The 26,528-nt window shown below is 41.5% G+C and overlaps 2 protein-coding genes across 4 annotated transcripts in view; one reads left to right on the top strand and one right to left on the bottom strand.

Moving 5' to 3' along the window:
* TRAPPC3L (trafficking protein particle complex subunit 3L) overlaps positions 1 to 26,528 on the top strand; it is a 36,622-nt gene that overhangs the window by 3,913 nt on the left and 6,181 nt on the right. For 2 of the 3 annotated variants that reach the window (XM_055311292.1, XM_055311293.1), the window contains exon 3: positions 1,367 to 1,466. In XM_055311292.1, the coding sequence (XP_055167267.1) occupies positions 1,367 to 1,466 (100 nt within the window). Of the gene's footprint in view, positions 1 to 1,342; positions 1,467 to 26,528 lie in introns of all 3 variants that reach the window. The other variant, XM_055311291.1, reaches the window with a different exon arrangement.
* On the bottom strand, positions 20,400 to 26,143 carry CALHM5 (calcium homeostasis modulator family member 5). The gene is made up of 2 exons (XM_055311290.1): positions 25,070 to 26,143; positions 20,400 to 21,524 (listed from the first exon to the last, which is right to left on the bottom strand). The coding sequence occupies exons 1-2, from the start codon at positions 25,607 to 25,609 to the stop codon at positions 21,135 to 21,137; spliced, it is 930 nt and encodes a 309-aa protein (XP_055167265.1). The 5' UTR covers positions 25,610 to 26,143; the 3' UTR covers positions 20,400 to 21,134.

Here is a 26,528-nt window from a genome sequence, read left to right as displayed (position 1 = left end):
ATGCACTCCTTCCTTTTAAAGTCCATTCTCCTTGTATCCTTCTGCATAAATTCAGCCTTTAATTTTCTTAGAATAATTATATGATCATCAGATTATTGCTCAATAATAAAATATCTGTCAACATTTTTTAAACCTCTTAATTATGGATCCTGAAAAGGACTCTAACAGGGCAATGACTAGAGGGCCTGTATTAATAGAAGATTTAGTTAGAAAGGTTGAAGGTGAGATTTAGCCTAGTTGAGGCTCTACCCTATGGAACATTCCCTTTACACACTGTGGTGACTTTATCTTGGTGGGCCTTCTATTGCTCCGTTCAAATCATTTCACTTGTCTATGTACATGTGGTTGTGAAGTTAAAAGACAAATTTTGTGCCAGTTGTTTAGCAAAGGCAGTCTTATTCCTTTTTATTTCCAACATTAAGGTCATATTTGCTCAACTAGATTGAAAGTTCTTAGGTCTGTCTTGCCACAAGTGTCTGCTCAGCCATCTCAGCAACATTATGACATCTCTTTTTTTTAAATTTTTATTTATTTATGATAGTCACAGAGAGAGAGAGAGAGAGGGGCAGAGACATAGGCAGAGGGAGAAACAGGCTCCATGCACCGGGAGCCCGATGTGGGATTCGATCCCGGGTCTCCAGGATCGCACCCTGGGCCAAAGGCAGGCACCAAACCACTGCGCCACCCAGGGATCCCACATTATGACATCTCAATAAGATGTTCTCAACATTGTGCTTCAGGTACTACTGAATCCATTTGTGGTAGGGTGGAGCTAGCAGGTCATACAAATACTTTCCCCCAAGTCCCATAGATTCAGTTTCCCTAGAATGAAAAATGAATTTTTTGAATGTTGCTTTTTTTTTCTTTTCATTAAACTTCAAAGTTCTAACTGCAGAAAACTACACAGGCAATAAAAATAGATTTTTCTTTTCCCTTCTTCCTCTCCTTCTGGAGCTCATCCTGGACATGACTGTCTTCTTACCATGATAACTATGCTAAGAGAAGAATGAGCAGCCATGTACCACATCTATAGCAGACAAGTTAGCTAGATGCTCATTCTGTTTTCATCAACAGCCACTGATGAGAAAGTTCTTTGCCAGTAAGAGATATTAGGCTACAAACACCAACCTCCTTTAACTTTACATTGTCAAATTTGGGCCAACCTTTCCTTTTCAGGCTTCTCTGCTCATAGGAAACTAGTTAATATTTCCCGGATAATTGCTCTCTGCCAATAGCCATTGGACTTGTCAAATTTGCTTTAATTTGTTACCCATGCAAATGCTAAACAGAGGACTCCATCCCTAAACATTGATTGAGTTTATTATTCAAATATTATTTACAGACCACACACTTTCCTTCATCACAGGGGATATGGCATTGGAACACGGCTGGTGGAAGACTTTTTGGCTCGATCTTGTGTAAGAAGATGCCATAGTTATTCAGAAATTATAGACATAATTGCCCAGGTAAATGCATTTTTAGCTCTTTCAATATGTTTTGAAAATCTTTGACTTTCCTCAGTCCTGTGGTTTTCTGCTCTGATTGGATAGGCTCTATCTGTATTCACTATTAGGTGCTAAGAGATTCTGATTGAAACCATTTTATTTCAGCCCAGGAATAAAGCTATTGTGAACAGAGGAAAATGCTTTTAGGTATTTAAACATCTATAGATTTTTCTGGCCACACTGGGAAAAATATTTTGAGAAGTAAATAGAAAAGGAGTGTAATAGGGCAACCTGGTAACATGCACACCCCAAACTGATTTCTTTGTAATCACTTTAGCACACAGAGGAGGTGGTCTTTGGCTGCCTCAGAGAATACAGTTGTAGCCATTTTATTCCCAGAGCAATATTTTCCCCATTGAAAAATAAAGCTTCCTGTAAAAGTATGTGCTCTAAGAACTTTCACAGCCCTGTTACACGAGAGACAACTTGGAATCACCTGAGAGTAGCTCAAATATCTTAGATAGAAGATGAAATCAGGAAATGCATCATTAGCCAAAATCCCTTTAATCTGCCAGCCTACAATTATTAACCTAGTGTTGTTCGTTTGTGGGAGACCTGGACCGTGTATCTGGGTATCGGATACTTTAAGGTTCAGGTATACTGCCTCCAGGTTCCCACAACAGACCTATTAAGTTGGTCTCATTCTTCTCTTCTCTCCGGATCCTTAATATCATGATACATTGCCATCCTGACTTTTCACGTGAGTGAAAATAATAGTTCTACATGGTGCAATAATAGTTCTACATGGTGCTTTGTGACTCCAAATGCAGTTTTACTTTTTTTTTTGTCTTTTACCCTTACAGTATCCTTATGAAGTAAGCAGAGTAGGAGTTGTTCCCATTTTCCAGACAAGAAAACTGAGTCCCAGAAAGAATATGATAAAAATAGAATACTAGTATATACAAAAAATTATGCATTCAAAAACACAGTCCAAATGAAAGATTTTCCCCATTCTTGTAATGATTACTTTCATTATTTCATTTCATTTCTCATTATTTCATTATTTCATGAATAATGTGGATAAAATTGAAATCCAAGTTTTCCATTCTCTACACACACACAACAAATTTTGGTGAAGATGTGGAGAGATTGGAACCCTTGCACACTGTTGGTAGGAATTCAAAATGGTACAGCTACTATGGGAAACAGTTTGAAAGTTTATCAAAAAAATTAAAAATAGAATTACCATAAGACGTACCAATCCCACTTCTGGGTATTTATCAAAAAAAAAATTGAAATCAGGATCTTGAAGTGATATTAGCACCTTATATTCATCACAGCACTATTCACAATAGCCAAGATGTGGAAACAACCTAAAACACAATTGACAGATGAATAAAGAAAATGTAGTATATACATATAAATGTGGTATATACATATAATGGCATACTATTCAGTCTTTAAAAAAAAGAAAGAAACATTCTGCAATGTGAGACAACATGGTTGAACCCAGACACAGAAAGACAAATACTGCATGATTTCACCTAGGTGAGAAATCTAAATCTAAATCTAAAATATTCAAATTCATAGACTCAAAGAGGGTTTCCAGGGGCTGTGAGGAAGAGGAAATAGGAAGTTATCAGCCAGTGGGCATAAAGCTTCAGTCAAGCTTTAGGGGCTGTGGTACAACATTGTATCGGTCGTCAACAATAATGTATTGTACACTTACAATTATGTTACAAGGGTAGATCTCATGTTAAGGTTCTGATCCCATTTTTAAAAAATCTTAAAAGAAAGAGATCTGTTTGATATAAAACTAAGAACATGTAGAACATCACTTTCCAAATATCTCTCCTCTAAACCTTTTATGTCTTCTTGATTTTTCTGATGTCACGGAAATTCTTGTCTGCTCCTCCTGTCTTCAAAACACTGGGAACAAATCCACTTCCACTCCTTTGCAAGATTCCTTCTTGCAATGAAGAGAATATTTCATCACCCTTACCCTTCTCTTGTGCATTGGGTTGTCTCCTGGCCTTTGCACTTTCCTTCAAAGGTCCAGTTCCCTCCCTCTTAATCATTTTCACTCCTCCAGCAAATGTTCTTTTACAAAATGTTACCCAATCCAGAAGCATTTTAACACAGAGGAAGGGCGGACCTTAGTTACATACTCACCCAGTAATGTTTTGCTTGTGTGTGACAGCTTTCATTAAAACTCCGGCCTTCAGCAGCATTATTTCATTGATCCTTGTAAACGCTCCTGAGAGGAGGCAGGTGTCAAGTGTTAGGATCAGTTTTAGAGAGGAGGGGGGAGCAGAGGAAATTCACCAGAGTCACATGCTGCCCATGGAGCATAGCAGGGTCAGGAATAAAACCTAAACCTTGTAACTTTGTCTGGCTGCCCCCTCAGACTTTGCCCTTATACAGAACACCATCGTGGTTCCTTGCCTCCTCACCGTTTTTTGTTTTTGTTTTTGTTTTTGTTTTTGTTTTTTTTGACAAAGCTTTAGACCTCAGGTTGCGCCATCTAGTGGTCTGAAGAGGTCAGACCATGACAGAGGTCAAATCACAAAAAAGTCTGTAATCAGGCCTTATATTTCTTTTTTTTTAAATTTTTATTTATTTATGATAGTCACAGAGAGAGAGAGAGAGGGGCAGAGACACAGGCAGAGGGAGAAACAGGCTCCATGCACCGGGAGCCCGACGTGGGATTCGATCCCGGGTCTCCAGGATCGCGCCCTGGGCCAAAGGCAAGCGCCAAACCGCTGCGCCACCCAGGGATCCCAGGCCTTATATTTCATATAAAAAAGAGATGACAGGCTAATTCTAAAGTCATATCCCTGCAACATTAAAATGTATCCATTTTTAAAGTGTGATTTAATCACAAGTCTACTTTTTGTGGTGATTGCCTTAAAGTACTTTAAATTCTAAATGTAAAATTAAATACAAAGATTGTCAGTAGCATTATAACGTGATGTTGAAAAACTATTAGTAATGCAGCGCCTTTCTTAAGAAAAGCTCAAAGTAATTACCACCTATTATTTTTTTTCCCTTCCAAGAGTCTTGTGAAGTAAAAGCGATAGCCACCGTTAGCCTCATTCTACTGATGATGTGATTGGGACTTGGGATGATGTCATCACAGTTACATAGTCAGAAAACCCAGCTGAAAATTTAATTTTTCTGGTCTTATTCCAGTGCATTTCCCCAAAATTAATTGTTTCTTTTAAACGTACATTTGAAGATTTTCTCCTGTTATGACCACTTTTCTGAGAAAATTGAAAATGTGGAATTCACAGTAGAGTCACTGTGGCTGCTTTTAGTTGTAGTACCGAAACACTGGAGCGTTCAAATGTAATTTAAGAGGCATAAATCTTTCAGTTTATTATAAAAGCATGAATAAATAAATAAAAGATGAGAGAGACAGAGACAGAGGGAGAGAGGCAGAGACACAAGCAGAGAGAGAAGCAGGCTCTATGCACAGGGCCCAATGTGGGATCCAATCCCAGGACTCCAGGATCATGCCCTGGGCCAAAGGCAGACACTCAACCACTGAGGCACCCAGGCATCCCAAATAAAATCTTAAAAAAAAAAAAAAAGAAAAGAACTGGTACCTCACTTTGGTCTAAGGTCTAAAACACACTTCCTTAGTTACATAAAACTATATTTCATTGTTTCCAAACACATCCACGACAAATGCTTTATTATTAAGATAAGCTAGAGATAACTTAATCTTTTGAAGTCAAAATGATTGTAAAGTTTAGACTTGATAAAAGATTATAACACTGTCTTTTATTTTATTTTATATTTATGATAGTCACAGAGAGAGAAAGAGAGAGAGGCAGAGACACAGGCAGAGGGAGAAGCAGGCTCCATGCACTGGGAGCCCGACATGGGATTTGATCCCGGGTCTCCAGGATCATGCCCTGGGCCAAAGGCAGGCGCCAAACCGCTGCGCCACCCAGGGATCCCATAACACTGTCTTTTAAAGTTAATTTAAACACAAGAATCTCTGACCCTCATCAGATGCAAAGTGATAATCTAACCAAATCTAATGTAGTCGAGATTAAGAGTCCACATCCTACTTAGCCACATTCCCAATGTGTGACCCCGAGCGCGTCATGCAGCCTGTCTGAACCTCAGCTTCCCAATCTGTAGGTAGGACCTGTAGTTTCAGCTGTAGTTTTTCCGATTTTCAGGCTTTGCTTTCCATAGGCAAAATCTGGACATGGAACTATAATCATAAAGAGCTGAGTGTGATGGGTGTAGTTCCTTAGGCCTCCCTTGGAGCATCCATAATGTCTCGTTACTGGTGGTGTTTACAACTGCTCGCCTTAGCACAAATTCTGCTCATCAAAGCTGGAAAGCTTTTCACTGTTGTTAGATCAATGTCATTATGATGTCATTATAAGGGATAGAAGGAATGTATAATTTTTCAGTATAAATATCACACCAGGAGTGTTGTTACAGAAATATTAAATTTGTAGAAAAAATATATGATATATAAAAAATATAAAAAGACTTATAAGACTTGAAATTCTGTTCTTTAGGTTAAAAAACTGCCCTTAATATATTATCCCTGGAAATTCTGAAAGCAAAAATGAGATCTTTTCCTTTTAATAGTATAAATTGAAATTTTACCTTAACTAAATAATAGGAGTAATGATTTTTTTTCTTTGGTGAGTGATGTAAAATCAATTAATAATTGAAAGGAAGTATTCATAGGGGGCAATATAAGTAAGGATGCCTAAAGCAGGGAGGAAACCTAATGGTGAATGTCAGAAGCATGAACTTGAGGGCAAAACATTTAGGAATATAATCCAGAGAGGAACTTGAATGGCAGAGGTTTTTTTTTTAACTGGATGATCATTTTTAATTCAATAAATTGGTCCATTTAAGATTAGAGTTGAGGCTACACGGAAAGATTCCAGTAAATCATACCGGTCTTATTTCTCTTATCTTGCTTCTGATATGAATACACAAAACTAACGTGGATGAACAGATACAAGTAATTCAAGTATTTTGAAGCATCAAGCTCCTGAGTCATTTCAGGATGGTGGCATCTGCCGTAGCCATAGAATTGCAATCTCCAATACCAATTTGTACTCAGAAGCACAAATTTTATGCTTCTACAAGGACATCCAAATCTGACTTTATCAGACATTTTCAGAGGGGTGTGTCATCGCTTGCTTGGAAGGTGGGTCAGTGAGGCCCCATCAAGAGACAGAAACCACACAATCATTTCAATCAAGAAGAATTAATATAAAGCGTTATTAACTATTTATATGGAATTATCTTCTAAGAAAGGGAAAAAACGCTGAAGAATACCCTAGTGCTGAGAGAAACTACCCAATCCAGAACCACATTTTGAAGAGGGATCATCTTCCCAAGGCTGGGTTTCAAATGTCTTTGGAGACATGTGATTACAGCTCATGGATGCTGGAAGAGGCCTTTGGGTTGTCAGGTTGAGATATGTGGGTAGGCAATTATGGATCAAAACTGGTAAACAGAAAACCCCCACCAAGGTCTAAGTGTGCTGAAGCTGGCAGTGAGGGACCCATGGGAAGGGAGCGGGAGCTCAGAAGGGAGAGCCACTGGGGGTCCCATGTACCACCAGTCACCATTTCCAGCAGACAAGGTACCCCAGAGCCAGGAAGAGATGTCCGTCCTCCTGTCCGTCTACTTGGCAAAGGAGAAATATTTGCAACATCTACCTCCAGCATCACAAGCAATGCAACGAAGAGTAGGTTTGGAGCCGAGAGGCATCATCTGACAACTGGCACAGAAGGCATGAGTCAGTGTGATTGTCACATACATTTATACATTTCTGTGGCTTTTAATTTTATTTATTTATTTATTTATTTATTTATTTATTTATTTATTTATTTTAACATCGAGTGGGCTCGCGTTTGGCCCTATCCAAACTGCTGGCTCACATAGGAACTACTCTCACCTCTCAGGGTAACTCAGGCTGGCTGGGGGAAGAGAGATGTGATAAAGGAAGCTGCATTCACCTCTTAGCAGGGTGGTGTCAACTTCTTGCAAATGAAGATGCAAAACAGGCTGAAGAGTACCATTTTCAGTATGCAAACTTCTGAAAAACTTTCTGTTAAACGCTGACATTTATTAAATACAGCTACTGCCTCTTAATGAATTTCTCTATGACCAAATCTGTTCTTTCTCCCATGACTATTAAATCGACTCTCTCTATTTCATTACTGTTCAAAGTGCCATTAAGTGACCTTACTGGCCAAGAACCCCAGAACACGACTGGTGGGCTCTTCCCCAGAAGTCCAAAGAAGTGAGGTGCGTGGTGCAATGGTAGATTGGTGCTTAAGCCGCCACTTAGTGAAAGGTAAGTCTGGGACTCAGACTTACCATCTGTGTTAGGGTCTCATGAGCTTTAAATGGACCAGGTCCATTTTCTGAAATGTGCCAAAGGGTGAAACTTAAATTTTCTTTGTAGGAGGCAGGAGCTGCAGTCACAGTGAGTAAGCAAAAATGACAGAGCAACTTCAGGAACGTACGGGAACCCACGATTACCCTTACCAAGAACATTTTTTTATTGTGAAAAAAGAGCAACATGAGTCTGCATTTTAGCTTAATATCTCAGTCTGTGAAATGTAATTTTACTAGGTTTTGTGCCTGCTGATCTCCCAAGAATTTCCCGTTGACCGGCTTTTTTGGCGTATATTTCTGTCCTCCATCTAACTACCGTCAAAGCATTGTGCAAAGAATGGAAATTAATACAGGGTTTTCTTGAGTTGTTTGAGTTGATGCTGCAGTGAGATTATCTTTCATTTCTGGGAAATCTCATTGCCCCATCCCATCTGGTAAGCTTTTCAAAGGGAGGGATAATTTCAGACATTCTTGGGGTTTGGCCCACAGTGTCATGGCAAAGCAGTACATGGTAGATGTTCGTTAGAAACTGTCGAAGTGAATTCAGAAAATATTTGCAGATCTTTTCACTCAAGGGCACACTGTTGCTCCTCCTCTTCTGTCCAGGAGAGGGCAGTGGTCCACACTCATCTCTAAATTAAAGCTTCCCCCTCCCTCCCTGGCTCCCACCAGCTGTAAAAGCTCTTTTATTTCCAGCGATATTTACTGCATTGAAAATCTAGTGCTCCAAAAGTGTGGTGGCTCACGACGGCCGATCTGCAATAACACGATTTGAACTGCAATGGGATCCTGGACAGGAAAAGAGCTGATTCTTGTTAAATAATGGACAGTGAACTCAACTTGATAATTTTACAGAAACATTTCGGGGGGTTTTTGCCACTATTTATAAGTGTAGCATGTTTCAGGAGAAGAGAGATATTCGGTCTTGCTACATTGAGGTCAACTGTGATCACAAAGTGCAAGGAGGATCCCTGAGTGGCTCAGCGGTTGAGCACCTCCCTTCTGCCCAGGGTGTGATCCTGGAGTCCCAGGATGGAGTCCCACATGGGGCTCCCTGCATGGAGCCTGCTTCTCCCTCTGCCTGTGTCTCTGCCCCCCTCTCTCTGTCTCTCTTTGCATCTCTCATGAATAAATAAATAAAATCTTTGAAAATAAATAAATAGGTAATCAAATCATTAGATATTAAATTTCACTTAACTGACTCAACAGGCATCTATCACTTCCAGTTTATTCTAAGAGCAGATAGAAAATACAATTATACCTTTCTCTAGTCTAAGAGCTAAAAAAGCATCTCCTTAGTTGTACAAAAGTGTTTTTCATACTTTCCAAACCTGTTTGTGGTAAGATTTCATTATTAAGAGAAGCTAATTAAAGATAAAATTGATCATTTAAATAAATCATTTCCATTAATTATGGAAAATATTTGAAATATATCCTGAACTTCATCATGGAGCCGAATTGTGTTGGATAGATTCCTTTACGCCACTGGTTGGTGGGTTATGTTGGGTCATAGTGGTTGATTGTAAGGATGTTCTGGGACACAACAGATAGGCCTCATGGCAGAGCAGAAATCAGGAAATCCCCCATCTACCGTGTCATGTAGGCGTCTGTGGCTCCTTGCTTGAGTCCTTGTCATTTTGGTGACTCAACTATTCTCTGCCTCTTTTGCTCTTGCAGTTACCTGCTGACATCTTTCTATTCTTTATTTTCTCCACCCGTGTCAGACTCTGCCTCAGGACATCTGCTTACTCTCCTTTACTCCCTTCTCTCTGGGTGTCTTTTGTTTTCTGTGACTCTCTGTGTCTTATAGTCAAAGTTCCAGAAAAAGCCCCTAATCTGTGGGGTCGATCACTTGCCCTCTGTGGGTAGAGCTTCCATGCCACGCATCTTCCAGCCTGTATCAAACTGTGGGCAGACTGCCCCAGTTCTCAGATGCCCTTCTATCTAGTCCATTACCTATGGCCAGAATGGAAGCAGAATGAGTCACAGAGCCTGGCCATCATAGGGAGCCCCCCAGGAAGGGGATTTGGGTATGAAAACATTCTGAAATTTCTCAAAATGGAGCAAAACAATTGGTAAAGACCTTGCTCTTCCTGGCTGGAGATTAGCAACGTTTATTTATGAGTCTTCTTTACCTGTGAACCCTCTGCTCATATTTGTCTTACTAATGTTGGAATTTTCCATTCTTCCAGAGGCTAGAATTCCCATATCGAAGAGTGTAGCAGGCTCCATGTAGCATGTGAAGTATAAGGTATTGAAACAGAGAGAATTGTCCTTGTTGTATGTTTTGCAGTTAATAATCAAGTAAGAAAACTTAAAATACTTCCTCTGGGAAGCAATTTAAGCCAAATCACATTATTTGTTGTAAATAAATATTTTATTTTATCTATTTATTTTTAAAGATTTTATTTACTTATTCATGAGAGACACAGAGAGAAAGAGGCAGAGACACAGGCAGAGGGAGAAGCAGGCTCCATGCAGGGAGCCCCATGTGGGACTCGATTCTGGGTCTCCAGGATCACACCCTGGGCTGAAGGCGGCGCTAAACTGCTGAGCCACTGGAGCTGCCCGTAAATAATATTTTAGACCATTAGCCAAGAGTGGGGCAGACATTTCTTAGAACAGTAAACTTAGAGGGCTGCTTCGTCCAAGGGAGATAGCCAGATTTCTTCTGAGAAAAATGATGCTGTGCTGCAACAGACAGTATTAGGTTTTCTTTTGAATTTCTTATAAAGGAACCAATCATAGAAGTTTGTTCTGATCCTCTAATCCCATGGGCTTTTTGCTTTTGTTTCTTTTTCTAAATCTTTTTCAGTCCTTTCTCTTGGCATTCTGTTTTTTTTTTTCTTTAGAGAACATTACCAGAGATGACCTGATTTTTTTATGTGAATAGGAAAACTGCCCAAGTGAAATGAACTTGAACCAGGCCATTCAAGACAGAGACATCAGAGTATCTTAGGTGTCTTCTTCCTCTTAAAAACAAAGCAAAACAAAACAGGTTTTGTTCCTTACGCTTCTGTATTTTACTTTCCTTCCTTTAAAATTTTTAAAAAGATTTATTTATTAGTTATTTTAGAGAGAGAGAGAGTATGTATGTGGAGGGGCAGAGGGAGAGAGGAAATCTCAAGCAGACTCCCCACTTAGCCTGGAGCCCTCTGTGGGTCTTGGTCTCACAACCTTGATGGGATCATGACCTGAGCCAAAATCAGGAGTCAGATGCTTAAGCAATTGAGCTACCCAGGTGCTCCTCCTTCCTTTTTCTTCTGATTATATTTGGCTTCTTTCATTTTCTTTTTTAAATTTTTAAGATTGTATTTATTTATTTGACAGAGGGAGAAAGAGAAAGAGAGAGAGGGCACAAGAAGGTGGAGCCCGGAGACAGGGAGCGGGAAAGCTGACCAGAGAGCCCTATCCCAGGACCTTGGGATCATGACCTGATGGGAAAGCAGACGCTTAACCAACTGAGCTCCCCAGGTGCCCCGGCTTCCTTCATTTTCTATACATTGTACATGTTTAAAAGGGATACTTTTCCTAAAAGGAATCATATTTCACAATTCTGAGTGTAAACCTAAGTGTACTGCTCCCAGTACAATGCACAACACTCAAATTGTGTCAACATCCTAGTTCTGTGCACACAATCAGACTTTTTTCTGTCCTTTGAATGTTTTTTAACCAGGGAAAAAATTTAAATATCAATTTTAAAGTTGCCTCTGTTCCCACCCACCCCCACTTCCCCTGTCTTCCCCACATCTTCACACCCACACATACACTCTCCTCCCCCTTATACACAACATACTTAAAGGGATAGACTGAATGGCATAGGATAGAGGGAAACCTGGAGCCCTTTTATTACTGGGCAACCTTTGCCCTTTGTTAAAATCTCCCATTGATGGTTGAGGTCTGGTCTTTGCTGATGATCCTCTCAAAAGGTGACTCATCTCATCATGGCTGGGAGCACCTCACTGCCCCTGCCCTGCTGTCAACATGACCAGATGATATGCCCTGATCCAGCCTCCTTGCTTCCAGGATACAGAGAGGAGGCTCTGGGCTCCCTACACAGATACTAATGGAGGGAAACTTCCCCTCAGATCAGATCTGCTCCACCTTGGGCAGCTCAGTGCTGTACTCAAGATAATCTCTAGGCAATCTGGGTAATTCAAGGTGAAGATTGGGGAGAGGGTGCAGGGTGGCTACCACTTACTTCACCTACATCAGACTGCCAACAGTCATGACTGTCAATTCAAAGATTCTCCCTTCCCCGCTACCATCCTAAAATACGTTGGTGTCTTGCCATTGTTTGATACTAGAATACTCTGTAAATAGATGTTTGAGAATGTGGCCATTATTGTATGTGCCTCCCACCCCCACTCAGAAGATTGAAGTCAGAAACTGAGGTATTAGAACACAGGGTCCTCAGAGTCTAGGGGGAAATGAGTAACGGGTCTGGACAGAAGTAGAGTGTGAATGTTCACAGGCGACAGGGTGTAACTGGAGACCAGGTCACAGAGCGCTGTTCCCCGTGAGGAGCAAGTGGGGCTGGATCCATGGGAGAGGGCACTGGAGGGGACCTCACCCTCGCCCTCCATGCTGTTCTAGGATTATACTTCCTTCCATCCCTCCCCCAATAATGGAAGCTAATCAGATTAAGCCTAAACAAGGTTGTTTTTTTTTTGTTTGTTTGTTTTGTTTTGTTTTTGCTATTAATCACCATTTTTCAAAGACTAACTCACACTGTAGTGTTAGGGACCTATTCAATTGCTTTCCTTTTTCCGCTTTTTCCAACAGATGATATTAAAATAAGTGGGAGCCCTTGATAAACAGGGGTTGAATTCCATGGAAGTCACAGCACAGCACCACACAGCATTCCAGAGAAGGCTGGCCTCACAGCCAGATGAATGTCAGGCCATTTTCTTACTTAGTAACATTTTTGAGCAGGGAAGAAGGGAGTGGAAAAAATTAAATGAAAAGAAAAACCCTTTATAGTCGTAAAATCCTCAGTATTTAAACAAATGAATATTAACAGCAAAAGGAACCCGTCGAATATTTTGAGAAATCTTCCCATTTGGGCCAGAAATATAACAGGTACCTTATTAAAAATCAGAAGCTTGTTTAAAGAAATAGAAATGTTTAGGCCTAATTCTCCTGTCTGAGTAGCCAAGAACTGCCTTACATAAACACCCACTCACTTGGTCTATTCCCCTTTGTACCTCTGCGAGGGGTGAAAGAAGAAAGGCGTAGGAAGTTTTCTTTTGTGCAAGAGCCTTTGTGCAGAGCCACAGGGGTTGTGGATCCTGTGGACGGCCTGGGCCTAACCCAGCAGACCACATCAATTAGCCACGGCTGAGTTCCAACAGGAAAGCAGGGCACCTGGGCGAAGATTACCCCTAAGCCTTTATTACGACGACGCTTGAGTAGTAGTGTTTTTCCTTTAGTCGCAGAGAAGTGTTTCTTAAGGCTCAGCTGTCAGCAAATTCTGCAAGTTATCCCCTCTTACCGATGAATGTCCATCTTCCAGTTCTGTCTATGATCAGGTCTTATAGGAAATCTGGCTTTAAATCTAGGCACGTCATCTCCTTGGCACTGTTACCAAAGGTGCTCCAGGGGAAAGTCTTCAATGTGCCAGGTATCTCAGCACATGAAAACCTCGGCTGTCCTAACTTTGCGTTGGAGAGTCTCCTTTTTAGTCCTATTTCTTAACTCTTTTGGATGAGATTCATAAGAGCCTGACTTAGGAAACAAACCGAAGTATGCAGATTGAAAATAGCAGGAGCATTTCGTCCCTGTAACTATTCCTTCCCAGGAAATGAAAATGGCCAAGGGAATACTCTGGGGAACCAAACCCCAAGGGCTGAACAAGGTCCGTCTGGGCCTGATGATTCAGACACTTATCTGGAAGACAGCCACACTTGGGAGCCTCCTTGCTCAGTGTTCTTTTTTTAAAAAAGATTTTGTTTATTTATTCATGAGAGACACACACACACACACACAGAGAGAGAGAGAGAGAGAGGCAGAGACACAGGCAGAGGGAGAAGCAGGCTCCACGCAGAAGCCCAACGTGGGACTCGATCCTGGGACTCCAGGATCATGCCCTGGACCAAAGGCAGGTGCTAAACCGCTGAGCCACCCAGGGATCCCCTAGCTCAGTGTTCTTAATTCATGTCAGAAGTAAGATTTTGTTCATACTTGCCCTGACCTCTCAGTGATGCTCCAGAGTAATGGTTCTCCATTCTTACTGCTTCATAGAATCACCTAGAGCTTTAAAAAAAAAAAAAATCCAGATGCCCAGACCCTCCCTACTTTTGACCAATTGAATGATGGTCTCTGGAAATAAGACCCAGTCATCAGGACTTTCAAAATGCTCCCCAAGTGATTTGCATGGGCTTTCTCTGCTTTAAAGCAAAAGTATGCCAACTGTGTCCCTTGGTGAGTGCTCTAGGGTGATTGCTGTAAATGCAAGGAGGTATGTGAGGGCTGCCACTCCTCCAGGCCCTCACCCCCAATTCTTCCAGAGTTACCTCTCATTCGATCTCTTCTAAGTGTTTCCAATAAAATAAAATGTCATTGGGAAAAAAGTGGATAGTCTTGATTGAAACAAAGGCCACCCCACCAGTGGTTGGGATGACTAGCTTATCTCATGGGGAAGAGGTAGGAAGAGAAACTGGGTCTTCTAGGACATTCCCTCCAGAGAAGATCAAAATTGATCAAACACTGGTTTGTGACTCTATATTTTTATTCACAGCTTATTTCCTATGCAGAGTCAGTAAGACCCACTTATAATTAGCCAGGTGTTTAAGGAAGTAAGCTTTTTTTTTTAAATTTTTTTTTTAGGAAGTAAGCTTTTTTTAAGCACTGATTACTATCCCTCATGTTTCCTCCCATTATTCAAATACAAAAAAAAAAAAAAACCCAAAACCCTGGGAGAAAGAATCTTGTTCCGTTGATACCATCAGCAATCATTGTTTATGCAAACGCAAATCCGTTCATGTTACAATCTAGGAATAAAATGTTCTTACAGTGCAACTAATAACTGTTTTATGAGTTACGTACTCTGTCCAAAGATGTAATACATTTTGAGGTATTCTTTTTTTTTTTTTTTAGGATTTTATTTATTCATTTGAGAGAGAGTGTGTGTGCTCTAGCAGGGAGGAGTGGTGGGGAAAGTGAGAAAGAATCTGAAGCCCACTCCACATTGAGCACAGATTCCAATGTGGGGCTTGATCCCACAACCACGAAATCATGACCTGAGCTAAAACCAAGAGTCAGATGCTCAACCTTCTGTGTTGCCCAGGCGCCCCTTGAGGTATTTTTCTTAAGCAGAATGACTTAGTAATACGCCAACATGAGACAACATTTCTGTGGTGGAAGTTAAGAGATCAGACAAATCCAGGTCCAAATTTAGGCTCTATTCTCTTAGGCTTAACCTTGACCTTTTTAAACTTTGGTGTTATTCATAAAAATAGAAACAATAATACCGTTTCCCCAGGACGCTTGGGAAATTTTTAATATAAATTACATGTAAAGTATCTATCACATGATAAGTGTCAATAAACATTAATTCAGCCTTCCCTCCTTAGTGGAAGAGCAAAATTTAGAATGTGATCTCAGAGCTCAAGTGTTCTTTCTGCATAACTCAGCTTTAACCAACTGAACATAGAAAATTTTATTTGAGGGGCACCTGGGTAGCTCAGTTGGTTAAGCATCTGCCTTCTGCCTTGGGCTCAGGTCATGACTTCAGAGTCCTGGGATTGAGCCCCCCACTCTGCAGGGAGTCTGCTTCTCCTTCTCCCTCTGCCCCTCTCCCCCTCCTTGTGTGCTCTCTCAAGTAAATAAAATCTTGTAAAAAAAAAAAAAAAGAAAAGAAAATATTATTTGAAGCTGCCTAAGAGCAGATTTCCTTCCAGACTAAAAAAGGACATTTTATATTTGTAATAAATATGTTCCAATCCCAGAAGGGATTAAACTCAATGCTCTTGATCAAAATCTTACTCGAACAGGTGTAAGTTTAAAGTTCTGGCACTTGTCTTGCTTGGAGGCCCCTTTCTGGGACTTCCCTCCATGCTCAGGCTCCAGCCTCAGTAGCTCAGCTTGTCCTCTTGTCTCTCTTGAAACCTCACTATGTCCCAGTACACAGTTTGGGCTTCATTAAGGTTTAGATTAGAACTGGAACCAGATCCTTCCTGATGTCAGTGCCTCAGGCGGGGCTGCTAGGCTCCCTGGGGGAACGCTGGGCAATGATGGGATTGAGATGAATATATGAGAATCAAGACAGCAACCACACAAAGATCTTCATCTTTGCAGCTGCCACATAAGTGTGTGGATCCCCTGTTCCTTGCTGTTTACCTCATAGGTCTGGGGCTACACCTGTCAAAAAAATCAAGGATTGACTGTATTCTGGTCGCATGGGCAGGTGGAGAGAAAGGAGAGGGTAGGAATAGATGAAATGAGAATCCAGACCACAAGATTAACTTCATTTTTGAAAATTATTATTCAATTAATGGAATTCCAATAAAAGTATAGCAGTGGCTTAAAGGTTCTGAATCCCAAACCATAACGTTTCTTGAAAATCATGTAATGTAACAAGGAGAATACGAGGAAATTCACAGGCCCACTTTCTTGAAACAGAAGAAAATGTTTCTCCATAATGAAAGAGTGTAGCTTGGAGCAGGGAAAACCTCTCTGAAGGCATATCTAGTAGCATTATTGGACTTTAAAGATGTGAAAATACAGGGCACCTGGGTGGCTCGGTGGTGAAGCGTCTGCCTTTGGCTCAGGTCATGATCTCAGGGTTCTGGGTGTAGCCCCTACACCCCTGCTCAGCAGGGGGTGATCTTCTCCCTTCCTCTGCCCCTCCCCCCACCTCATGCTCTTTCACACTCTCTCAACTAAATAAAATCTTAAAAAAATAAGATGTGAAAATATAGGCAAAAACATCATGTTAGGAAATCAGGGTGACATTGGATTTTTCCTCAGCAATATTCAGTAACAAAAGAAAACAGAGTAACACTTAACATACACCCAAGTAGAAAAAGTGTGAGCCAGCTAAGCAGTCCTTCAAGTGGAGAACAGGCCAACATTTGAATATCTAAGAATTCAGGGAATAATATTCCCCGAGAACCTTTTCTGAGGCTGATACTAGAGAGTACAATCCAAGCAAGCAGGAGCTGATTGGCAACACTTCAGTAGAAAACTGAGGTGAGCATAATTTATTTCATTGCATAACTATTGTGAAAAATTTCAAGCATACACAAATTTAAAGAGAATGTATTATAAATCCCATGTACCATCTATCCAGGTTCAGTAAGTATCAATCTTTTGCCAATCTTGTTTCATCTTTTAGCTACCCTCCTTTTTTGTGCTGAAATATTTTATTTTTTTAAAGATTTTATTTATTTATTTGAGAGACAGAGAGAGAGATCACAAGCAGGGTGATGGTGGAGGGGGCAAGGGAGAAGCAGGCTCCCCACTGAGCAAGGAGCCCAACTGAGGACTCGATCCCAGAACCCTGGGATCATGACCTGAGCTGAAGGCAGACGCTTAACTGACCCAGCCACCCAGGTGCCCCAGTGCTGAAATATTTTAAAGAAAATCCTAAACATTAATGCTAATTTACACAGAAACATTTCAACATGCATCTGTAACTGATAAGGACTTTTTAAAAGCTATCAACCACCATGCTATTATTATACATAACATGGTATATATTTTATATGCATGTGTTTAGCTTATAATATTATTATAAATAATTCCCTGAAGTCATCTAATACCTATTTAATACTCATTTGTGAATATTTCCCTAAATATCGCAAAGATATTCTGTTATAGTTGGCTGTTTGAAACAGGTTACAATAAGGTTCATATATTGCTTTTGGTAGTTACATCTCTTGTCTCTTTTTTTGTCCTTTTTTCATGTCATTGGTCTGTAGAAAACTGGGTCATGTATCAAAGAGAATGTCCTGTATTGTTCATTTACTTGGTTGCTTCCTCATTAACTTGTTTTCTTTGACCTGTATTTCCTATGAGGTAGTAATTGGGTCTAAATCCTTGATTAGATTCACATTGAATTCTTTAGGAAGCAGTACTTGACAGGTGATACTGTGTACTTATTCTTGCACTGTGCAAGAATATCTGGCTGTCCCATTTTTAGAGATACTAAGGAAGATGAGTGGCTTCAAGTGGCACAGTCCTCATCCCGCCATGCTTTCCTCTCGTAGTTTAGAATTCATTATTTATTGTGTAGATCCATTATGTCATTAGGGGTAGCAAAATGGTTATTTTCTAATTCTGAAGAGCTCTACAAAGAATAAAATAATAATATGCATAAAGAAATAGCTTTTTCATGCACTTGACTAATCACGACTTAGAAGATATCACGGGAAAAAGAAACCATTGACTATAGCAGAAAAGAAGAATGCCTACAAATACAGGAAACTTAATAAAACTTGTGTGAGGAAAAATTTAAAATATTTCTAAAGGACAAAAGTTAGCCTTGAAGAAATGGAAAATAAATGGAAAGGATCCCCATGTTCCCAGACAGGTTGATAACAACATAACAAAGGTGTCTAATTAGGTAAGCTCTCCAGTGGGACCCAAGATTCTGAATCTCTTCTAGCCTCCCCGGCATGGCCTGCTTTGTGCTTTAGAGCAGTTCTCAAGGTGTGATCTCCAGCCAACAGCATGAGCATCACCTGAGAACTTAATTACAAATTGCAGATTCTCTTGTCTCACCCCAGACCTACTAAATCAGACACCTTGGTCCCAGCAGTCTCCATGTTAACAAGCCCTCTGGATGATTTTGACACGAGCTGAAAGTTTGAGAACCATGACTCTAGGGCTTCTGAAATTTCAGTTGTGTAGGAATCACCTAAGATCCTGTCAAACTGAAGATTTGATTCAACAGATCTGGGATAGGGTCTGATTCTGCATTTCTAACAAACTCCCTCACGATGCGGATGGTCTGACGATGACATTTTGAAGAGCAAGACTAGAAGAACAATCTGTTTCTAGTTTCCTCAAGGCCAACCTATCCTGTACCTTCTGCTCCCATTTTGTTCTGGGTATTAATGACAGATCATATGCTATTTCTCTCCGTAGTATGTTTATTTTAAGCAGAATTTAACCCACAGAAGTGTGTTCCTCTCAAAACAAATTTACCCAGAAATAATTGCAAATTAATCTCAGGCTTTGGTGGAGCAATTTTGAAGCGATGCCTAGTTAGCATCTTTTAAATCATGCCACCGAGGATATACTGCTGAATGGAATCTAGGGGAACAAATTAAGGAAAAGCTTACCCATAAAGAGAATTTTATATAAATCTATGTGTAAATCCAATTCACCTCTAATTTCTCTCCCTTAATAAATTCTGATTATCATATTTAAGGTTTAGGCTATCTATGGCTTCATAGGGACCCAAAATTTGGTGGCTTAAAACAACAAACATTTATTTAAGCTCATGATTTTCTGGGTCAGGGATTTAGGGAAGACACAGTAGGGAGTGCCCTGCAATGTCCACAGCCTCAGAAGGGGTGCTCAAAAATCTGCATGGTGGGAAAGGCTTTACTACGACCATAGCCCTGAAGTCTTTGTTCTGGCTCTTGGTTGGGTTCCCTGGTTCTTTTCCATGTCACGTCTACTGAGGCTGTTGAAATGGCTTCTTCACTCGTGCATCTGGCACCTAAGCTAGCATGACTGGAACAGCTGGGGCTGACCAGCTCCTCTCTCTTTCTCTCTCTTTCTCCCTCCACTTGGCTAGCTTGGCCTTCTTCAGAACTTGGACCTTCAGGTAAGTGGTCTTCTTGTGGTGACTGGCTTCTGCCAGGGTGAGCATTACCAGAGACAAGGCAGAAAGTTCCACAAATCTGGCTTTATTTCTGCTACGTGCTTTGGGATCACTAAGGCCAGATTCAAGGGGAGAAGGGTAAGACTCCATCTCTCAAATGGAGCCATTGAGCTGTACTACCATGGCTAGGTTTTATTAAAGTGAAACCCAGATTCACCAAAGATGCAATGAAGTTGCTTTGGTTAGAATCAATGTAAATGCAAAAACAAACAAACAAACAAAACAAAACAAAACAAAACAAAAAAAACTAGCTTTAATACCTTCTCTGAAAGGCTCAAGAGAGCCGGTGGTTAACATCAATTCCTCACTCTGCCTTCAGTGATCTCACCTTGGTAACTTAAATATGTGTCATAGAAGTTGGCAAACATTTCAAATCAGAATCTTTTTAAGAGCCAGTTGTTACATATTAATCACACACCATGTTTAAAATCCAAATAATATATCACATATGTTGCAAATATACTGAACTTTACATCCTCCACCCTCCACTCTGTATGTATGTATATATATATTTAAAAGAACATGGGTCTATTACATAGTAGATGCACATTTTGCATTTGGTTTTGATAAACATAAAACTGCAAAAGCAGTTTTGACAGTTTCCTCAGACCTCCAGTCAGGAACCCTTTCAGCACAATGGTTACTATACCAAGGACCCATGATATTTGTTGGGGCTCACGAAGGTGTTTTTAATTTCTTTTAAAATCAGAAGAAAATGAATGAACTTTTGGGTTGCAAAAAAATGCTTTAATACATAATATCAGTGTATTCATCTTTATATTATTACAGTCATAAATGTGTGTGTATGTGTCTTTTTTAATGTAGAAAGGGGTCCATGCAGGCAGCAGTGCCTCTGGCCCCCAAAAGTCATAAGACAGCCCTGACTATAGGGACATTTTCAGCGCACAGTGGAAACATGTGAAAAAGCTCTAAATTTTAGGCATCATATCCTTTGACTGTGTTATTCATGAGAACTGCTGTCTTCAGCTTCCAAGGAAATGAATTCCAAATGGTAGGATTTCATACATCCTTGAAAGGTAGTAGAATAGACTTGCAGGACAAGGATTTCCTCCGACGAAATCACAGATCCCACTGTCTCCAGCAGTCTGGCAAGAGTTTCTTGCTTACTCACAAGTCACCACTTCTGTCCCCAGATGCCATGACCAATGTTCACAAAGAGTGGCCAGACTTCTTGTATGAGTCTTCCTGTCAAACCATAAAAATCTTAGAACTTGAAGCCACTGAACCCCAACCCCAACCCTTGACTAGTCCCTAGGCATCAGTTTGAGTATATCTTGACACTGCCTGCCCTGGGAGCTTCAAAGCTGCTTCCCTTTGGGCTCTTGTCTTCAAGGAAACACTAAATGTGAGAAAACACAGAAATACACCGGGTTGCTATGGATGCAGCCCAAAATGTCAGAATGAGTGTATCCCGATCCCTGTGATTCTGCAGTAGTGGACTACACACTGTGGGCAGTACCCACAAGCACCATTGTGGTCTCATCGTCCTCAGGGCTAAGTTCCAGGCCATCGTCCACCACCCTGTGTAGGGTACTGTAATGTTGCCGGCTCTGCCGGAAAGAATGCAGCTCTGAAGCAGCCTCCCAGGCCGCAAAGGAGGGCATAGGGAAGACATCTGGCCTCTTGTTTTCAAAAAAGCATTTCAGGTTTCTCTCGCTCAGCTTGTTGGCATACTCCAGGAATGTATTTTCCAACTGCTCCTTCTCCTTTTGTGCATACGTCTTCCAAAAACTCAGCTGAAGGTAGCTAACTTTAGATCGGCAGCGAGCGTAACAAGTGGCGAGCAGAGAGAAGAAAGATGCTGAACAAATCAGGCACCATCCTAGAATCTTAGAAAGAAAGAAATATTGAGGACGCGGAAAAGTAAAGCCACTTCCCAGGCAGCGGAGGTGGTGTTACTGGTAAGTAAGTGCCTGGCTAAGTTAACACCACAGTCATGGCCACGCCTCATTTGAAATCCTTCATGTTAATTTTTTAACAATACTTTTTTTCAACAGTGAAAGTAAAGTTCAGGTTTGCTTAATCCCTATTATCCATCCTACCCCCATTGCTGGTATGCAACTAAATAACCAGAAGGCAGACAAATGGAAAAGGGCAAAAATAGAAATTATCCAAGAATCAGCTAAACCAAGCCCTCAAGTAGTCGCTTTTAAAGGAAAGAATTCCGTGCATGAGTGAATGTGGTCATGGGAGCCAATGAACAGTTTCTCAGCCAGGAGTTTCCAGGCATTGATAAGTGCATATTCATGGCCAGTGACTGACTTTTCCATGTTACGTTGTTTGCAGAGAACAACAGATCCTCTCTGAGAGAGATCCCACTACTCATCATACATGATAAAGTGAGACAGACATAATACAATGGAGAAACTGAAGCTAAAAGAATGAAAAGGCTGTATAAAAGCCAAAAAAAAAAAAAAAAAAAAAAAAAAAAAACCAAAACCCCCCAAACAACCAGAGTCATTCTAAACCTTCAGGATTATTGGTTCTGATTTCTGGCAATTGGAAAAAAGAAAAAACAACAACCAAATTCCTTTTTGAGGACAAACTGGTTCAGCTGGCATTTTTTTTCCTCCAAATTTTAAAAGCAAATAAAATAGTTCAACTTACCTCCTAAACTCTCTTGTTGTTCTTAATTATATTTGTCACAATTGGAATTAATCTCCTATTTGGACAACTAACAGAGCCCTTTCACAGTTTCTCTTGACATTTTCGTTAAATGACCCTTAGTATTTCTCAGCAAATGGGCCTATTTGAAAATAGAAGCAATAATCCACAAATGAACCCATTCTGACCCTAACAGGACTACAGATACACTCCAGTGCTTTAAATCAGGAGTTCCCACACTCTGCTCAGACTGTGGAGTCATTGTGAAGGTCCCAGACTCCACAGGAATGCCAACTCTGGACTGGCGCTAGGTGGGTTTAAATCTCAACCTTCCCCTCCTCTGGGTGTTCTCATTTCTTATGGGTGCCTCATCTCCTCAGTCATAAAATGGGAGTTACCCACCACAGAGAGGAAGTTGGGGAATTAAAATAAGACCCTGTAGACACACATATGCCTTCAGGAAGTGTTAGCTATTATCACAGGCTGCTATTTTTCAAACGTATAGATGTTTGTGTAAAAGCATAACTGAACTCAGGGTGTCTTCCTGTCATGATTTACCAATGAGGCACTGCTCCTATCGTGTGAAAGTCCTCATATTTACCTCGAATCACTTGTGGTTGGCTTTTTCAGAGCTTCCTCTTCCTCTTCTACCTTCCTCTTTCCATACAGCCAGGCCTCCTGTATTGGGCCGTCTTGTCTCAGTATCTGAGCCAGTTCTGAGTTACACTATTTGATCAACTACAGATTCCTCCTCCCACATTGCTTGGCCTTAGCGTCACCTCGCTCTCACCCAAGTGCTGAGCACTGAGCCCTCATGTTCTTCCACAAATCCTAGTACCCGGAATCTATCAGACACGGTGGATGCTCCCCCTGCAGCCCTCAATACGTTCCATTCCACATGAGCCTCCTCTCGCAAACCCTGGTGGTTTTCTCATTAATTTAGAACACTTACTTTGTGTCAGCAGCTTTATGCTCAGGTATGTCCATTATCTCTACGTCTTCCAGCCACCCTCCAAAGTAGGTGTTCTGACTCCCAGCTATGAGGACACGGGCTCAGAGGGGTCCAACCATTAGCTCTGGGTCATAGAACTGGTAAGTGGTAGAATGAGGATTCAAACCTAAGGCTAACCAACTCTAGACCAACTCTTGCCACTAGTCCACTCAACTTCCTTAAGAATAGAGAGGCACCCAGCTGGATTTCTTGTTTCTTTGCTCCACCCCTGGATGGGGCACTTTTTCCACTCCCACCCACATACCCAACTATTGATCGTTCCTCCTGCCTGGCTGAACCACTTGTGGTCAGCACCTGCCATTGATACAGCTCCCCTTGTCCACATCCTGCTTGCATCTTCCGCTGAAAATCAGCCCCAGGTCCTTCCTATTCTGCTGTAAACAGGTAGTGTGCCCAGACTAAGCTATGACAGGATACGCATGACTTCCTTATGCCTGTGTTTAGAGAAGAAAAGCTCACACAGTGATAAGTGTTTGGATCTGGCACTAACTGAATAGAGTCTGGTGCCTGAGGACATAAATCATAAATCACTCATTGTATCATAACATTTGTAATTAATACCTTCCTTCAACAAAAGAAGGAAGACATTTGGGATCCTGGCAGGTTTTTATCTAAGATGTGCCTTATGCAGTAATGAAAAGATTTTGTTTGACGGGGTGGGGGTGCATTTTTAAGCTTCTCGGTTTGTGCAAAAAGTCTGGTGTGACTCTACTGCCAGCCAGCTTTGGAAAGTATGATTTTAAAACCAGACTGCCTCGATGAGTTTGTTGAAAAGGCAAGTCCTTGCTGAAAAAGTAAAATTATACCATTTGCGGTGCGTTCATTCTGAAATGAATGGCATTCCTGACAAATTGTGGCTCTGTTTATCTACCCTTATTAGTTGTTTTGGTTTGGGGAATGTAATCCTACTGCTCACAGGTAGGAATTGGGCCTTTTCCCGAGGCCAGGGCAGGGCTTCACATCTGGATTTGTGCTCAGGCACCTGGAAGGGCGAGCAGCTACTTCCCTGTGTCCATTAGGTAAAGCTACAGTTTCCTTCTGTTAAATCAAACAGTGTCCCAAACCCTGAGCTTCTAAACTGCTGTAAGAGCTTCTGTAGCTGGAGAGCGCAAAGAGCAAAGGAAGCAACCTCCCTGGAGAACATGGTCCCTTTCCACGAATGGCTGTGTCGAGACTGCCAACGCCCCGTTTACGCGGGAAATCTTTCTCAATTCTGACAATATTCATACACAGAGCGAACAGTCAGTCGCCAGGAGTCATTTGAGGAAACCTCTACACTGATTATATCACATGCAGCTTTGAAAAATATTAGTTCACTTGGTTTGGCTGGATTTTAATAAGCGAGTGAGTGCCACATGCACAGGTTCTCAGAAACCAGTTTGAAAATAAATAATTGATAGAAAGCAGCAATTTCTAATCACAGCTCTGCCATTAACTCTCAATTATGAGTTAGTGTGGTGCATTATTCACAAAGTCAACCCCAAGAGGTGGTTCTCAAAGCACTTAAGTATTTACATCTGCTCCCCCCAGGGGACAGTTTCTTTTCAGAAGTGGAAAGGACACAATCCAATCAGCAATTTCACGGAGCCACCAACCTCCAAAATAGCTTTTCCGGAGATGGTGCAGGCTGCGTCATGTCCCAGTTTTCATTTAGTGTCACAACGTGCCTGCAGGATTGCGGCTCGGCTGTGCCTGGAAGGATGGAGCGAGAGTCCTTGGAGCTCCTGCGGGGGGAAAGAGCAGCCTGTCCTTTCTTACCTGGGACTGGGCTTGCAGGGACAGCTTCAGTTCTTCGCTGTCCGCGGCTGTCAGGCTGGTTTTGCCACAAGAGACTTTGTGCAGCTCATCCCAGCACTCCCGGGGCTTGTCCTTGCAGATCAGGCCCAGGAGTTTCGAGCTTTTGGTCCCGCTCATGGCACATTCATAAAAAGTCCCATTGAGCAGAGCCACGGAGAGCCACATCATCGGAGCCACCAGGGAACTCAGCGTGATCTGGCCCAGGACATGGAAGAAGCGGCAACTGTGGCCTTTGGGGAAGATTTTCCTGGGGTTCACACAGCAGCCTGTGAAGAGCCTCCACGACCTGCTGTTCAGGAAAAATCCCAGGATCAGCAACACCCAGGCAGGGGCGACCAGGAACACCAGCCCATAGACCACGTTCTCCTTGCTGCAGGGACACTTAAAGGCCACAAGGGAAAAGAGACGCTCACTGCCCACGGTCAGCAGAGCCATAAAGCTGTAGCCGATAACAGTCTTCTGGTTGAGGAAGAATTTTAAAATCCCCTGAAAAGCATCCATGCTGAAGGGCCCGGCAAGGGGAACCCGCTCGGCCTTACTTATGGGCAGAGCAGCCGGGGCAGTGGCCGAGGGTGGAGCTCCTTCTCACTACAAACAACAGTCCAGACTGTTCTCCAGACTGACTCCAGCCAGATAAGGAAACAATGTCATGCCCTAGGAATGAGTCTTTCCCAACCGTGTTCAGATGATGCCTCCTACTGGTGGGATTTCGCGCCGTGGAACCGGGGCCCAAACACTGAGGATCTGAGTTAAATTCAGAGTGCCCCGCTCCCATTTGACGTTATTTTCACATGGCTTGGATTTTCAATCATATAAATAGCAGTCTAGGAATTTTCCAGCCAGAGGAATCAGCATGAGCAGAAATAGGTTTCAGCCAATTCACTGGGAGCCAAGTCTCCGATTGTGGAATTTCATGCAGGCTTTTCCTTTGCAGCTTAAGACGTTTTGCTATTTTGCCTTAAGATCTGAAAGATGCATTTTGGGTCCCCTGGAGCTGACGAGTGTCAAAGATGTGAGCCGAATTTTAGGATTTGGGCTATTTGAAATTTATATGGAAAAGTTTAGGGAGCATTTGAATTTTGAGTGACAGACAAAATGAGAATGGTCCTCACCGTTTCTTTCCCAGGCGATGAGAGCAACCTCTCGATTAGTATCTCTGCCTTTGCCCTCATGCCCACCCCATCTTCGACCCTAATAATGACTAATATTTTAATTTCTTACCTTCTCGCACGATATTTATTTTGGAAAAAAATTTTTTGAGAAATAATGCTTAACTCTGTTTCGCAAAGCATATTGTTTCCACGGAAAACTAGTCCCTTAAGATATTCCATAAAAACAAAAGGGTTTAAGACTTGTACAGGTCTCAGGGGCAGTGCATTCCAAAGCTGAGTATTCCAAAGTCTGAACCCAGACTTTCTGA

This window comes from Nyctereutes procyonoides, unplaced genomic scaffold, assembly GCF_905146905.1.
Source record: "Nyctereutes procyonoides isolate TBG_1078 unplaced genomic scaffold, NYPRO_anot_genome, whole genome shotgun sequence".
Taxonomy (NCBI): Eukaryota; Metazoa; Chordata; class Mammalia; order Carnivora; family Canidae; genus Nyctereutes; species Nyctereutes procyonoides.
The sequence above is the reverse complement of the archived record's forward strand: the minus strand, read 5'-3'. Positions and strand labels throughout refer to the sequence as shown.

Excerpts from the sequence above, each read along its gene's own strand:
- CALHM5 (XM_055311290.1), bottom strand. The coding sequence starts at position 25,609 with ATGGATGCTTTTCAGGGGATTTTAAAATTCTTCCTCAACCAGAAGACT. Across the intron at positions 21,525-25,069 it reads CCCTGCAAGCCCAGTCCCAG|ATTCTAGGATGGTGCCTGAT; the intron begins GTAAGAAAGGAC and ends TTTCTTTCTAAG.